This window comes from Homarus americanus, unplaced genomic scaffold, assembly GCF_018991925.1.
Source record: "Homarus americanus isolate GMGI-L3 unplaced genomic scaffold, GMGI_Hamer_2.0 scaffold18703, whole genome shotgun sequence".
Taxonomy (NCBI): Eukaryota; Metazoa; Arthropoda; class Malacostraca; order Decapoda; family Nephropidae; genus Homarus; species Homarus americanus.
In genome coordinates, this window is record NW_024749779.1 from 2,584,619 (window position 1) to 2,601,228 (window position 16,610).

At 38.6% G+C, this 16,610-nt stretch overlaps 1 protein-coding gene across 1 annotated transcript; it reads left to right on the forward strand.

The window, feature by feature from the left end:
- The first annotated feature begins 807 nt into the window (after nucleotides 1-807).
- On the forward strand, nucleotides 808-13,813 carry LOC121853774. Its single transcript, XM_042348132.1, has 4 exons — nucleotides 808-914; nucleotides 10,603-10,934; nucleotides 12,153-12,366; nucleotides 13,137-13,813. The coding sequence occupies exons 2-4, from the start codon at nucleotides 10,603-10,605 to the stop codon at nucleotides 13,170-13,172; spliced, it is 582 nt and encodes a 193-aa protein (XP_042204066.1). The 5' UTR covers nucleotides 808-914; the 3' UTR covers nucleotides 13,173-13,813.
- The last annotated feature ends 2,797 nt before the right edge of the window (nucleotides 13,814-16,610 follow it).

A 16,610-nucleotide genomic window follows, 5' to 3' on the forward strand; every position in this document is an offset into this window, starting at 1 on the left:
TTTTCAGGTTATCTTATCGGAATTTGTGTGTTTTTATTTGTTTTTTTACTTCACCACTCACTACATGCATTGCGTTTTATTTCTAAAATTTGTAGATTAGGTCCATTTAGGGTGAAAAACTCAAAATCTGAAAAGACCAAAATATCTATAGATGTTGCACCACTGTTTTAATGACCCATGTTAAGTAGCAGGTCTGGAAAAAAACCAGACAGTGAAGGTGAAGGTCAGTCTGGAAAGTATGAAGGTTGTGTATAGGAGTTTTAGTTCAGATAGACGATAACTGGAAGATACCACGATAATACTGTTCTTTACACGTTAACTTGTCTATAATGTTACCGAGGAGTTTGACGGATTTCACCATTTGAAGGGCGTTGGAGTTAAATTAGGTAGTGGGAAATGCAATGAGGTTAGAGGAGAGATTAACCACATGACCATGGTGTTCGTATGGTTGATGGTGACATGTACTGTATGTAGGCAGGCATGTAGTATAAGTTTCACCATGAAGTTTGCATTATCAGTTAAAAATACTTCCTTCACCTTCACTGTGTCCAGCTTCTAGCCTCATATGTTATAGGAGGATGTCCCATTGTCCCACTAACCTAACCTTCTATAACCTGACCCCATTGAACCAGAATATTAGGCAAAAAAAAAAAAGAGTTGGTGAGAGTCTGTCCACTTTTTCAGTTTGATGGCGGGTTTTTTCAGTAGGAAATACTCTGGCGTTGTACAGGCACCAACTTAACGTAGCTCCTGTAGTTGGAAAGGGAAGGGATCTCTGAAGGACAAATGGGCGGGGCATCGTGAGGTTCTGCACCCTCCGTACCTCACCTGGTGGGTCCTGACGCGCCTACCCACCATTGAAGGAACATCAGTCCTGCTCCACACACACCGTTTCTCTGATCAACTTCATCAAGGTAAGTTTCTGAGAGCTGAATTTATCTTTATTAATCTCGAGACGGCACATATGGTTCGAGGTTGGGTGTAAATGGGACTGCCCAGTATGGGCAAATAGGCCCGCTGCAGTTTCCTCCATTCTTATGTTCTTATGTAATGTAAAATTATATTTAGTTTGGCTTCTATTAGAAAAGGTGAGCTTAATATGCATGTTTGTAAAACTCAAATGATCCATTAAAAGAGAAGAGCAAGGTGGAGAAACAACAATATATATTATGCAAAACACAAAAGAAACATATAAGGGAATCTTCACGCGATGTCAATGTCTTAAAACAATGTCTATTCATAAAGTTTTGAAATGAGTGTGTACTGTACATGGCTTAAGTGTTCTCATTTACGTTAATTATATTTGGGCAATCACCTTTGCGTTTACTTCATTGAGGAAATGCATATCTCAGTTGAAGTTTTGCTCATTTTTCTTAAAGAAATTCTTAGAGTATCATCCATCCTATAACGTGAGCTTCAGGACCAGCCACGCTGTCTAGGGATATCGCCGATTAAGGGACTGACGTTTTTATCAAATGGGGACGTTTTTGTATCGTTACTGCTTAATAAAAACGAATTCGTATATTGTAAAATTTCCTCTGATACATTTAAGACGTTTACTTTCACAAGACAGCCAAATAATACCTTAAGTACGTTAGGTTAGGTTAGGTATGAAACTATTCATTTAGATATATTGTGATTATCTACATGGTCGTCTATGGACAGTTGCAATTATCTCTGCGTAACACACACACACACACACACACACACACACACACACACAGGGAGAAAAAAAACATAATCTCAACAGGGATAAGCAAAGAGGGTTCGACATAAGGATAAGAACACAAGGCAAAGGAAGAGGTTGGTGGACAAAGACAGAAACACAACAAACAAATATTGTGAAAAGAGAGAGAGCCAACATAACCTTGAGACTTCCCTGTGGAGATACAAAAACAGGATCTCTCGCCTCACCTTCTCCTCCTTCCTTGTTTTCCTATTATTATCTACATGACAGGAATAAAGTAATAACTGTGGAATGATTCGCGAAATAATTCATCAGAAACTTTTTTGTCGTCTAAAATTTATGTATGTTTATTATTATTATTATTATTATTATTATTATTATTATTATTATTATTATTATTATTATTATTATTATTATTATTATTATTATTATTATTATTATTATTAATAGTAGTGGTAGTAATGGTTCAAAACTCGAAACAATTAAGTATCATTCGAATCCGAATCAGTTTCATAAAATGGAATATCATTGAAACAACACTCGAGACACGCTTCATAACAGTCAGACAAAGTGTGTCTGTACAGGCATTTTATAAAAATATGAGTCAATAGGGCAAATATTAATAACACTGATAATATTACAATATATACACGGTAACATTATCGAAAACAAAATGCCGTACTGCTAGAAGACTGTTTGAGAGCTTTATGGGTTCGAATACTGTAAGACACCCATATTCATACCAAGTCCTTCAACGTGATGTTACCTACCTTGTTGGATTAAATGTATGACACTGTTTGTTGATGTGTCTGATTGTCCTGGATAATTTAATATGACTGTGCATTTTGGTGATCTGTCGGTGTAACATCTACAAGTCTGTCGAAGTGATCTAATGGAATGTCGACTTATAATGAGATGGTGTCACAGGTTATGACGCAGTGCTATAATGCCAAATTTTGTCTATATATTATAAATTTCCGTGGGAGTAAAGTGCCCTGACCTCAATACAGGGTACAATAAGCTTCCTGTGTATCTCTGCCTCTGTTCTGTATAATATTTCAACTCATAAGTTCTCTCTTCCCAACTACCTTATCTGTAAATGTATTTGCTTATTAGTCTACTAAGTTTGACCTTTTTTTACTACCCTATTGAACGTAGGTATATCAGTCATGTTACTAAAGCTTAAACGGTGATTATAATATACTGCGTCTTCCTGCTCACAACACTAGCGGCTCTCCCGGGACACATCAGGTAACTCCCACTAGTCAAACCTCACTCCTTGTTGTCTTCCCGCTGACCCTGACACTCTGGCTCAAATGTTGCATCTAGAGTTCACCGTGAAGCTTCCTGGAGTCTTGTAATTGACGTTCGCCTTAGCCTATAGCTGTTATTTCCCTCTGTTAGTATATGTTCGTGGGTCTTTCCCTGTTTTATATTGTGAAAAGTCCATTGCCATATATCTTGTAATATGTAATATCTTCGATGATACAGCTTTCATTTATTTTCATTTACTGTCTTTCTTGACACGAATTCCTACACTGTTGCGTGTCCTATATATTTCTCATATCGTGGGATCATGTTTAATGTCACCAGGTTCACAGCTTCCGTCGTTTGCCATTAATTTCGCTCTACTCGAGGTCGTTGTAATTGTTCAACCTGCGTTATATCCTTCATGTTGTGTAATATGTCTTACTGTCTCGTTGTCACTTCTAACACTTACCATGTTTCAGAACTTCCATACAGATAAACGTTGAGCTCCACATAATTTGAGGTAAACGTCCTTCAATGTCTTGTAATTTTTACCCTAAAATATTGCTTAGTGTTTCGACGCCCAGTTCACTCTACAGGCGTGTGACGTAAGACAAGCGATGTTAGTATAAGGAAGTGGCAGTGTGTCGGTGGGTAGTAATCCAGCGCGGTTTACTCTATATATGTTTTTTTTTTTACTCAACGTAAGTTAAGGTTCAGGTAATAATTACCAGATACCTCTCCGACTTGCTTTTGTCTTTGGTTTTAGAGATTAAGGTAAAATGAAAAAACGAACGGCAAACGAGTTTGATAGTTTCTTCCTATCCTTGGCCTTGATCAGTCGATAAAAAAAATATATTCTTGGTCTAATATAAAGTGCGGTCTACTTTCTTAGGTGGCCTGCTACGGAGTCGGTCAATGTGTGTCCTTATTTACTAAGGGCTTTAACCATCGATGTCCTGTATCCACATTACTCCAAACAGAACCTCAGACCTAAGAGACCCAGGCATATGGGACCAACTTACGATACTTAATAGTAATCTGAATGAATGTTCTCCGTGATACGGGTAGTCCCCATTAGAGGTTCACGGCGCCATAAGCTCGTTGAACAGGCTTTGTGTGAAATATAACAAAGTCTAAGACTAATTTTAGAATCTTGGTGGTCCAGCGATCAGCGTTCCCCGGTCACAGTCATAGGCTAGTGGGCCGTGGGTTCTAATCCTGGCGGGTTGATTGTATATATATATATATATATATATATATATATATATATATATATATATATATATATATATATATATATATATTTAGTGGAGACAAATACACATAATGGCAAGGTCATAAAGGGTCTTGGGAAAGTGCCATGTACACAGTTACGAGACAAGAAGTTCACCTTGGTGTACGCTAGCTGCCTCACGTCTCATGTACTGGAAGTTAGTGTCGTGTTGATGTTTACTCAGCAGCGATATTGCAAGTGTTTAGTGGAGCTGCCTGCCTGTAGTTAAGTCAGAGGTTCTCAACTAGAACTGCTTGTTGACACCACTCCGAGTCATGTAATATATAATCTGAAGCCTCTGAGGATCTACATTGTTCGAAAATGTATATACCGTACTCATTTATGCCCGAGGGTCGCGGATTTAAACTACCAACCGTTCAGAAACAGGTCGAGTAACATTGCTTGGAAAGCCTCGAATCACATCGACCTCATAGCTAATGATACCTTTTTGGGAGACTATACCTACAAACAAACATGCATAAAAACAAACAAATAATATTCACATTCTGAACGAAACACAAGCTCGCACATCGTTAGTGATGTTGATAGCTGGGAATTACCACTACCCACCTAACCTTGCTGTCTCACCTGTAGCTAAGTAACCTTCAACTCACACAACTGCCGCGGGGCCGTTTCACCAACATGTAATAATCCTTTCTCATATAAGTTCTTTGTTTTTACCTTAAGGAATAAGTTTTTAAACAAACAATATTTGCGAATATAGTTAACACTTTATGGAGTTTATTATATAACGAAAGAGTATGATAATAAAATAATGTCATTGTTTTCTCAATAATAAACTCACAACAAAGTGTAAGTGAGCCTGGCAGTCTCTTCCTCAGCTCTGAAACTACATAAAAAGTGATATAAAAGGATCTGAAGCCCTGTAATGTGTTTATCAAAAATTCAAGATTTATCAAAGACCTTAAGTTTTCTCAGAAATATTTCTGGCACCAATATGAGGAGACTGAACAAATGAAACCTATAACCACACCCAACTTAAAACATACCAAACACACACTTAGGAACAGGTGAAGGAAAGTCAACAAACACACCTACCTGTGGGCGAAGGATGAAGCGCTTGCATGCAGGAACTCAAGGTTAACACGCACTTACTATACTGTACCATCATACCTAACTGACTCCCCATCCTCACTGTCGACTCACCCGCTAATAAGCTTCATGAGAATAAAAACAATCACAGGTGGAATTCGAGTCACGGCCAGACAACAGGGAGAAGAATCAGTATCGTATATAAGACAAGCAAAAGCCTCGATAACATAGCTTGTCTTTAATATAGACATAGACCTCAAATAAGTATAAAACTTTACCCCACAAACAATACTTTTGGTTGATAAGAAAATAATTATGAGTAGATAAGTTAAAAGATACTCATACGTTAGAACGATAAGGACCGTTTAAGTATATCGGTAATTAATACAACCAAATCTTCCTAAACAAATTTAATCTAACCCAAACTTAACTTGATATTTACCTTTAATGTTAATCCCTTACATGGTGTTAAAATGTAGTGTAACCAATGGTGTCTTATCACACTTGGAACATTGTCTTACGTTTCTTAGTTCAGACTAGTTGGGGTTGGAGAGCCTCAGTAGATATATAAACCCACACACTTAACCACCCCCCCCCCCCAAAAAAAAAGTCTATTGTAAACTTGAGGTCTCCTGTGAGTCTGTGATCTATAAACAACTAAGTAATGTATCTATATGACTTAGGGGGAACTAACCTTGTATGAATGAATGACGACAATATCTCAAGTAGTTTCCATAAAGGTTGAATTCGAGGAAGAACAAGCAAAACGTATAAACAAGTAAATGTGTGAATTAGGAATGAAGTGGCCGCTGGGACACACACACACACACACACACAAGGAAATATTCTTAAACATAAACAAACCTTACATTTTAGATAAACTTTTGTCGAAATACAGGTCATGAGCATATATGGTTAGTTTTCATTCATTTTCGGTAGTTTCCTCCGCTATTTGGCCACCAGGGGTAGAACTTAACTTGTTTACAGTCGATAAAAAAGAGGTACGGACAATTCCCGAGGTTACCAAGCCGGTCTGGTCACTTTTTCAATACCTCTGGAAACATACTACCGAGACCTTCGAAGCTGCTAGCGGCAAGTTTGTTTGTTTGTTTGTGTGTGTGTATGTGTGTGTGTGTGTGTGTGTGTAATAATAATACTAATAATAAACGGTTTATTAATATAGTTGCAGCCGGTGGCTGAAAATATACAGACTTACATTTGATTTAGACATAATGATATAATATTCATTGATTACATTTACAGGGTTGTACAGTACATAAATCAGGAGTTGTTTATTATTTTAACAATAGATGGGATGGTGCTGTTCTTATATCTATCGGTGCGGGCTCTTATGGGCTGAATTTTGTTGTAGTGGCGGACTGCGCGAGTTGGGTGGGGGGCTGCAGGTGGCAGGAGGTGGCCATGACGAGGGTGGTGCAGTAGTCCACTGCCAAACCTTTCCAGTGCTTGGTGGTGGAGGTCACTGAGGGATGGCATTTCCAGGGTGGAGAAATCGTTGGTGTAGCCGGAGTATTCTGCGCCGAGCATGATTCTGCAGGCCCTTTTCTGTACCTTCTCTAGCTGACGTTGTTGGGTGGAGTTGAGAGAAGACGACCAGGCTGGTGACTCATACGTTAGCTTGGGGAGAATAAAGGCATTGTAGATGGTCCTCAGCTCTGGCGTGGGTGTACCAAGTGACCTAAGTCGTCGTAGCATGTAGAGACGGTAGTGTGTGTTCGTGTGTATGTGTGTGTTTGTGTGTGTGTGTACGTACTTAAAGATGATAAAACTTGCAGTAACTCAGAGCTTGAGTCTTGTTCATTCTAGAGAAAATAGCTTTGACCTGTCGCGCCCTCCCTCACATACACATACCACAGGGATAACGTAACCATCGTACGTATGAAGAGACGCTTGGTACGAGGTGGTGGCCTGTGTACAGAAAGAAAAGGGAAGTTTGTGTGTAGTGAAGAAAAGAGTCTGTAAAATGTATGGGGTGGAGGTTGTATAAATAAATAGAGATGAAAGTGCACGAAGTTTAACGAGAAAGATTACGTGTGAGCAGTTAGATTACATGGGAAATAATCCATCGTTAAACCAAAAAGTAAATTATAAACCATCAGGTAGAAAAAACACAACAGGTGGGTTGTCACTTAACATGTGCTGTTTACATCAAGTCACAAATTCTATAATTAATCAACAGGGAGACAATGAACTGAAATTAGGATAGTAAATTAATAAGTAATCAATTAAAAAAAAACAGGTGTTTAGTGAACCAACAAGTAACCCAACAAAGTCAATAACCATTATGTACAAGTGAGTCTCTCTGGGCCATACAAATTTACATAAGAATGAGTATTTTTGACAGGAGTTATTTTTACCTGCCAAAGTCCGATGATGAAGAACATATTTTACCTCCCAGAAATGTAACTGATGCATAAAGGAACAACTCCTGCACATCCAATAGTATACGAGAACTTGCAGGAGAATAACTGATCGTCTAGGATAATATTGGAATATCTGGAAGTATACCTGATTATCCTAGTCTATATCTGATCATCCAACGTTATAACTAAATATCCAATTATATAACTGAACGCCTAAATGTATAATTAAAGGTCGAAGATGTAGTAGAACTTTCAAGAGTGTAAATGAACGTAAGAGCAACTGGACGTCTAAGTCGGGGAGTTTAACCGATCATCCCCGAGTGTAAGGTAACTTGAGAGAGAAGAGCGCTGTCTTCCACCGTAACACTGTTATTGACAATGTCGTAAAGCAATTATTCATCACAATAACGATACGAGTTGATGTTGATGATCAAGAGTAACGCGAGCCGGTGAGCCATTTGGGGGAGTATTGAAGGTGCTGCTACACTTACAGCCAGAGAGAGAATGAACAACCCCTTTATACCAGACCTAAAAGCATTATCTGAAATCAATATTTACCTTTGAATGGTGAGGAGTGTGTGTGTGTGTGTGTGTGTGTGATGACCCTGGTCGTGTTCCAGTTAGTATTTTTATGCCCCTTTATGATTCTGAAAGGAATATTTAAAGTTACCATTGTCTGTTCCCTCGTCTGTGCTGTACTTCCGTATGTGTACGTAGAATATGACTTTTCTCACACTTTAATGTCCAACCAGTCTTAAAGCTTTCACTTATACAGGATACTAATTACATCAGCATCAGATGATAATTAGCTCTTTTTTAACTACAATAATTATATTGTCATTTTTTATCTTAGTTAAATGTTTTGTTTAATATTTGCATTTAGCTTATATTAAAGCAGGGATCTCTCTCTCTCTCTCTCTCTCTCTCTCTCTCTCTCTCTCTCTCTCTCTCTCTCTCTCTCTCAAATTCTTTGGTGCAAAAGATCAAGTTTGAGTTGCTGATGACCATATAAATATCCTACAGCTTTTTTTATGTGCCAGAGTGTTATAAAAAATATGCGAGATGTTAGGACGGACATTTACCCAGATTTGGACAGATTCAACTCAAATATGTGATCGGTATTGTGAACAATTCAGCATACGTAACAAATGTTGTCAAATGCTGCGATGGTATTGTGGATGGTGCAGGCGTGGAGGATGATGTAAGTGATGGCAGTGTAGTGAAGGGGAAGTGAGAAGGTAATGGTAGGCGTGAGGTAGATGGTAGTATTAGTGAAGCCATTGTCGTTGTGAAGAGGACGTATTTAATAATAGTAAAGATAATTGTAGTGATAAGGGGGACATGTTCTGTTCGAAGTCGAAGATATGATGATGGTGGCAGAGTTGTCTTATTGCTGTGGCAGTAGTGGTAGACTGTCTTCGCATGGCCCAGTCGACGATGGAGGTGGCGGATGTAAATTGCAAAAATGCGCAAACACAAAATACCCCACTTCTTTGTCAGAGCCCTGGAGGAGTACTGGCTCAGCACCCTCACTCACTTTCAGCACCGCACGAAGGCCACTTTTTCTTAAGACCAACCCAGCCACTTCTTTAACATTGAGCCTACAAGTTAATTAATCAGCACTCTGACTGCCATTCACGTTTTAACCTGTCTCCGAAAAACACTGTCCATTCCTTGTTGGTCACAGCTGATCCTCTCCCCAACGATCTCAGTATTGTTTCCGTTTCGTTCATAATTGTCAGGCCAAGACCTAAATTCTCAAACATTTGGACGTAAAGTTTACCCTTGACCGGAGATATGAGAGTACCTTCTAACTGGTTCATGCAAGCTGTGGCACAAAGGCAACCAAAATGAATCGAAATCGTATGTTATTTAGTTACGTCCTTTCGTTCTCAGTTAGGAGAAGTCGCACTCACACCACCGGCACGCCCTTTTGCGTACTCAAATTCTTCTTTTTTGTGTGTTTATGAACATCCAGGCAGAGAAGGAGTGGTGTAGAGGAGAGAGGGGGGGAGATGGAGCTCGGAATTTCCTCGTGTATAATAAATAATGAACAATAGAGTACAGTACAGTGCATGACAAGGGCTACTCGTACCTTCAACTGCCGTGTATTGCTTCTGGTAATGATTAAAAGCCTTCTTATTGAGAAACGAATTAATAACTTCAATTTCATGTTTTATCTTTTTATAAAATACATTACAATATTACATTATAGCCACAAACTTATATATAACTCTTCACCTGCAGCTGCTAACCAAACTTAAATTTACATAATGACTAACCAAAGTAGCCGGGTTGCTGTGGGGATCTGTGATGTAATAGTTCGCATGGTCACCTCGCAAGTTTCCCAGGACATGGTGAGACTATGAAGAAAGTTTATTTTCCAGCGAAATTGAGAACCTGGATCTATATCGATTTGCTGAATGTGCTCCGGGGTATTGGTTAGCCAGTACAGTTGGAGACATGCCCGGTCTTCTTGGATTATTCCTTGACACTGAGTCATACAGTTCTACACCTTAGACAAATTCATTGCCAGTCATTCTCGAACACTAGCGGAAACCTTGTATGTGTGTGTGTGTGTGTGCGTGTGTGTGTGTGTGTGTGTGTGTGTGTGTGTGTGTGTGTTTGTGTGTAAGCACACACATACAGAATATATCTCACTAACCAATCTCAAAACTACAAGACCAATATCATTCAAACTTTGTCCACAAAGAGAACAACAAAATGACCTTCAGTGGGCGCAGTAATCCCAAGGTCAAGGACAAAACTAGAGGTCAACTTTGAAGTCATTTGATATTTTTGAATTGGATTTAGATTATTATTAGCTTGAATAGATGAATAAACGGAAGAATGATATGGTAAAGTTATTTTTATTATTAACTATCGGTGAGTATCAGAGTATTAGTACAATTGTATGTTTATACGTAACTTGACTAGAGTACTTGTGTTTTCAGATGTCGGCAGCGGCGTGGATTTTGGTCGTGTGTGTTGGGGTGGCGATGGCGGCGCCTCACAAGGTAGTTTTTGTCCCTTGGAAGACCGTCAGCGTTCCTGTCAAGACCGTCAGCATCTCCCATCAGCCCGTCAGCGCTCCCGTCGAGACCGTCAGTGTCAACCACGAACCCGCCAGCGCTCCTCAGACAACGTACGGGGACTCTCAAGAGGTCGTCAGCAGTCACCAGGAGACCATTCAAGTCCCTTTGCACACTAAGACCATCGTTGTATCTCCACCGAGGAGTGGGGCGGTATACGTGAAGACCCATGATCATGCCGCAGCCTCAGAAGCGTGAGTGTTCTCCGAAGACAAAGTTCTTTTCATATTATTGATATTTTTGTCATGTCGATGGATTAGTTGTGTATATAACCAATTTTTATACATATATATATATATATATATATATATATATATATATATATATATATATATATATATATATATATATATATATATATATATATATATATATATATATATATATATATATATATATATACTGTACTATATGTGTGTGCGCGTGTGTGTATTATAGTATCCCATCTAATAATCATGAATCCTTTAAATTTCTTGTTTTCTATGACAAATAAACTTACGTTATAGAACATTGCCTCAAATATATTATGGGGACACTATGTGAAATAAATAAACGCTTTTCCCCGCGAGTTCTCTCATAATTTTTAATTGTTGTTGAACCAGTATATTACTTACTTTGTAAGGTAAATATTCGTCCATTAGCTGTTCTCGGGTTTTGGTATGAGAACAGATATTTTTTACTTTTTTCGGTGTGTTTTACTCAAATCTGACTTTCATTTCTAGTGCAAATTATCGGTTTTTGCAAAAACTGACTATTTTCACACACACACACACACACAAAAAAGGAAACCTGTTCTCATACCAAAATAACCAACCAACCTAACCTAACTTACAAGGAGGAGGAGGAAAGGAAGAGACAACTGACTTTAGGTGAGGAGTATAGCCTCAGGTAAACATGGCGGGAACCTGCGGACAGCCAACGAACCAATATTAACCTTTGTTGCGCGCTCAAAGACCTAAGTTGTTTAAGCGCAGGGATACCTTTATAATAACAACAACTCGAGTAAATCAAAATTTTATACTACTGCCGTGTCTGTGACTGAAGTTATTTTCAATTAAGATGAAATTAAACTAAGATATGATAACATTTGATTGATCTACGTCAGTCGACACTGGAGTGAGCTGTTGGATAATATTGTACATCCCGGATGAAATTTGTTTCACATCTAACTTCTTTCTTCCCAAAACTACCCATAACCCAAAACAGGATGAGGGTATTGTATTCATTATCAGGTTCAGTCTAGATTCTAGACTTCATAAGACTAGGGAGTTTTACCATTGTTAGGGGAAACTCAGCAAGGTTTCAGTACCGTATCAGCTAGTTCTCTGCTTTACTGTGTATTGTCTCTGTTTTGAGTGGTGATGGTGCACTGTAATCTTGGGCAACACTCCAATTAAGTCCCTCTTCTCCAGCTTCCGCAATTCAGAGACGTTCACCGCCCTGGACTCGGCTGGTTCCGAGCTAGCCAGAGCAGTCGGAAACGTAGCCAGTAACCTGGGCGGCTTTTTGAGTGGGTTGCTGAACACAGCTGCCAACTTCCGAAAACAGGTCGTCGTTTACCAACCACAACCCAAAGTTGTCGTCCATCACGCACCACCACCACCACCTACCTACGACGACAATCAGGTAAGTGGTGTTCCCGTTTCGATTGTCATCCTGTTTGGTTCTTTGAGGTAATTCAGTCCACTAACAATATTGCACATATTTTCTCAATAGATATTTCCAATTCCTCAATAAAGGTACAAGTGCCAACTTTCTTGTCTGAGAGTTTATGCAGATGGCCCACTCAAAACGTTTTCGGGCTGTCTTTACTAATTTTTTTCACAGATTTTAAATCTTTCATGGAGCCACAGCTTTTAATTTCATTCATCAGATCTGACTCAAACAGTGCATTTTGAATACGAGTAGTTTTCCTTCTCTGTGGTTAGTAATTGTATTAATCTATGGTAAGTTTCTGTCTCTCCATATGTTCGCTAGTTTATTCATTGCTACATGTCCTACCATTTATCTCTGATGCATTGCACGAAATGTGTACTTTATATTTAAACACTTCCATCTGTTCTGTTCTTCAGGTTCTTAGAGTTAATACGACATATTCTATCATTCTCCCATTTTTTTTTTAAATTTTGTTCTGCTTATGTTTGTCTTAAGATTATACTTCACACAATTTTCTTTCAGTGGACTAGTCATTCATTATATTTCTCCCACTGTTTCCGCCATCAGCACATTATCGGCCACATATCTATGATCACGTTTAAGTTCTCACCAATTTCCACATCTGTCTGTCTCTTGCCATACGTGTGTGTAATTGTTTGTAATTCAGACAACTGTTTTAAAACAGAATTTTCCACATAATATCTACACGAGTAATGCCATCTCTTCGCTTGTCTTTACAGAGAACCGTGTTTGTGAAGACCAAGACGGTGTTCTAAGTTCTGACGTCCGAGGTTCTTTCATCTACGTCTTTCTGCGGATAACACTCGACCAGGGAGTCACACGGGAACTCGGGTTGAATTAGTGTCGCGCCGAATCTTGAATGAAACTAGTGGTCGAGTCAAACCAGGGAGTGGACACACCAGAGCTCGCATTGAACTAGGGGAGGGGTTATGTCAGAGCTGAATATGGTCACTCTAGAATTAAGAGTTCGGCTTCTGTCAGGTAACTCTGGGTAAGACTTTCCTATACCTAGTTCCAATATGGCGAGAGTCGGGTTATCCTCTCTCTGGTTTAATTAATTTTATTTTTTACCATAACATTTTAATTTTAATTTCAATTTGGTCAGTGTCTAAGGCAGAAAAATGTTGTTAAATAAAAGAAATACATATTTAAGCTCTTCAAATGTACAAATTAAAAAAAATGTTACCTGATCATTCAATATTTTCAGAGCTAATTTTTTTTACAGCATTTTCTTCTCTCTTGGAATTAGATAAATTATGTCTTTTAATGCCAGTATTTAATTTGACCAGCGTGCAAGTAAACAAAATAATGTTAATTATGTTGAATGACAGTTGAGTTCAGTCTCAAAAGTAAATCTGCAATTGGTGAATAAAAGTTGAATTTCACACAGGCATCAGTATTTGTTTGACTCCCCAACGCCTCCTTCAGCCTGCATAGTATTGAATAGTTAGCAAAGATGGAAGAATTTATGTGTAATCACCTAAAAGTTTCCCATTCTCTAGATTGTGATGTCCCATTTCTCTTAATTCGATATCAGTAGGTAGCCCAAAATTAAGTCGAAGAGAGAGTGACCAAAGGAGACGCTCACAGGCGAGGACGGTCACTCATGACATCAAACAAACACGAGGACAGAATGAATAATTAGTCTAAGTGATTAATGTGTTTGGTTGTCCTAGGGAAAGATAACCGCAATATCTATTATGAAAATTTTATCTTGACACTTGGCAAAGATCTGAAATATGTCTGTCTCAGGTCTAGCACTAAAATCTCATTCAATATAAACACTAGTTTCTTAAGCATCAATAAAGGAGATATTTTTCAAATATTTTCCGTCCGTTCAGTGACAACTAGTACGGAATGTTATCTTTCCTGGTGGACAAAGCTATCACATACGAGAAAAAAACACTTCCTTTGATTTTTGTTTGTTGTTTTGTGTATGAACTTACCTGGAGTGTGTACTGTATTTGTCAACCTAGTAGTAGAAGAACACAGTTATTATACTCACAGAAAAATAGCACACGACTTTCCTTATAACATAAAATCCTAACATGTCAAATCATTAGGCCACACAAAAGTAAAACCGTCGTGTACATGATCCGCCTTTTCTTAATTCCTCTGCCACACCCGATGAGTAAAAGAAGGAAGACATAGAGGTAAACTATGTATCTTGTGCCCCTCAATGTCCTCACACAACAAAGTTTCCATGACTGTAATTACTGTCTCACATAATGGATCACTTGTTTTCAGGTCCTGATGTCATGGTCACAGTAGCACGGCTAGTATGTTCAACACTTAATTTTTCGTATTATGCTCCACCGGCGACACAAAACATGTGTGAAACAACTGAGTTACAGTTACCCCTAGAGAGAGACGTGCTTTCCCGAGCGATAAGTGCCATCCATTTTCTCTTAAACATCCTGAAATCTCTCTTACAAAGTAAATTTATATTTAAGAGATATCGTGCATGAGTAGCCACAAGCCAGATATACCTACGGTGATATAAAGCATTCTAGGTGTATTGAGTATATGTTGAAGGCATCATACAGTATATCTTTATGTGTAGAGTACATAGTGTTAAGACGAGGTGTTTTGAGTACCCAACCGCCAGCTGAAAATCAGTATGTCTTGTGAACTTACGGGATAACAATTCAAACTGAAGTCATATCTTTTTGATCTGTGAACATCAGAGAATCCGATGAGAGTATTGAACGTGTTGTTAGTTTGTATTACGGAAAGTAATTAGTCATCTGAAATGTAAACTGTCCGCTATTTATCACTGGGATTTAACGGAACTCTCAATATCTATTTGTCCGAAGCTCTGCCCACAATGCACTGCCATTCTGAGTACCCTCCAGTTTAATTCTTGCCTTTGAAAGCTCGGGCACTGGTTAGTTTAAAAAGTTAATCTTAGAAAATTAATATTAGCTCATAGCCTCGTTTTCATAAGCCAATATGTACAGTAAAGGAGGTTGATGAATATGTCTGTGAATGTTCCGACTTAACTCAGGGGTTACGGGAGGCTGGGAGAAGCAAGACGAACTCACTCTGACCTGATTCTCAAGTCCCGACTCCTCTGTGTGACAGGTGCCTGGATAGGCCACGGGTGGTCGTTGTATGCCAGGACGACGTCCATCATCAGAATGGAGGTGGATGAAGGCTGTTAAGATCTGATAGCGTCGTATAATACGGTGGTGTGGTGAGCTGAGATCTTACGTTCAGAGGATGTGGCCAGATGTGTTTGTTGTCCACGTGTGGATATCTCACGCGTGGAGTAAATACGGCCAGCTCATAAGCATTGTTATGAGTCCACCACGATAAGTAGAGCTACTTTTTGGGTGTATTATTCATCAGAGTATTCATGTATGGAATCTTCTCAGTTGTATAGATGTCTGTAGTGAGCAAGTGTATGATGGTTGCAACTTTACTTATCGACAAATGTAACAAAGTAGTGCAGGGAGGCTATTGGTCCTGGTGCTATTGAAGTATTAAAGTGGTGCTATTACTAAGAGTCCTATTAGTAAGTAAGAGCTAAATTTTCAGGTAACCTGTCAGGGTGGTGCTCAATGCTCAAGTGTGATACATGTAAGATTATAATGTGTCTAATTATATAGTAAGCCAAGTAATCGTGGATATTGAAAGGTGTACCTAATTGAGAAATACAAACTGAGTGAAACCATGGAGATGAGCCTTGTAGTTTTACTATTGAAAGTAGTCATAAACCTAACATCACTTTAACAATCCGTCATTATTGTATGTTGGGGGGTGTCATTATCCCTGCAGTATCTTACCTTTGTTTCTCCCCATACCTTGGTACCAGTAATTACAGTAAACCCACGTGTCCTACCCCTCGGGCCATGCTACCACAGATAAGAGGTTAGGGGGTATCTATGAGAAGAAAAATAACTAAGAAATAGCTAAAATAAGAAATGGATAAAGTAAGAAATTGAAAGAAAGAAAGTATGAAGAGAGAACCAGTTAAGAAATAAAGAAAAGAAAAGAAGGTAGGAAGAAAGGAAAAAATAAATATCATTACAACACCTTCCCTACAAATTGGTTAAAAGTGGTGGGATAGAAATAAAGTTGAATATATTGAAAAGAAATCTCCTATACTGACTATTGCATAAGTTTACACGAAACACTGGATGATTATTTACATTATTATTGTACTGTATCTGTTCTAATGCCGCATTAGG

Bases quoted from the DNA above. Each gene is read 5' to 3' on its own strand.
- LOC121853774 (XM_042348132.1), top strand. From the start codon at position 10,603: ATGTCGGCAGCGGCGTGGATTTTGGTCGTGTGTGTTGGGGTGGCGATG. The intron at 10,935-12,152 runs GTGAGTGTTCTC...CCTCTTCTCCAG, and splicing joins CATGCCGCAGCCTCAGAAGC to CTTCCGCAATTCAGAGACGT. The intron at 12,367-13,136 runs GTAAGTGGTGTT...TTGTCTTTACAG, and splicing joins CTACCTACGACGACAATCAG to AGAACCGTGTTTGTGAAGAC.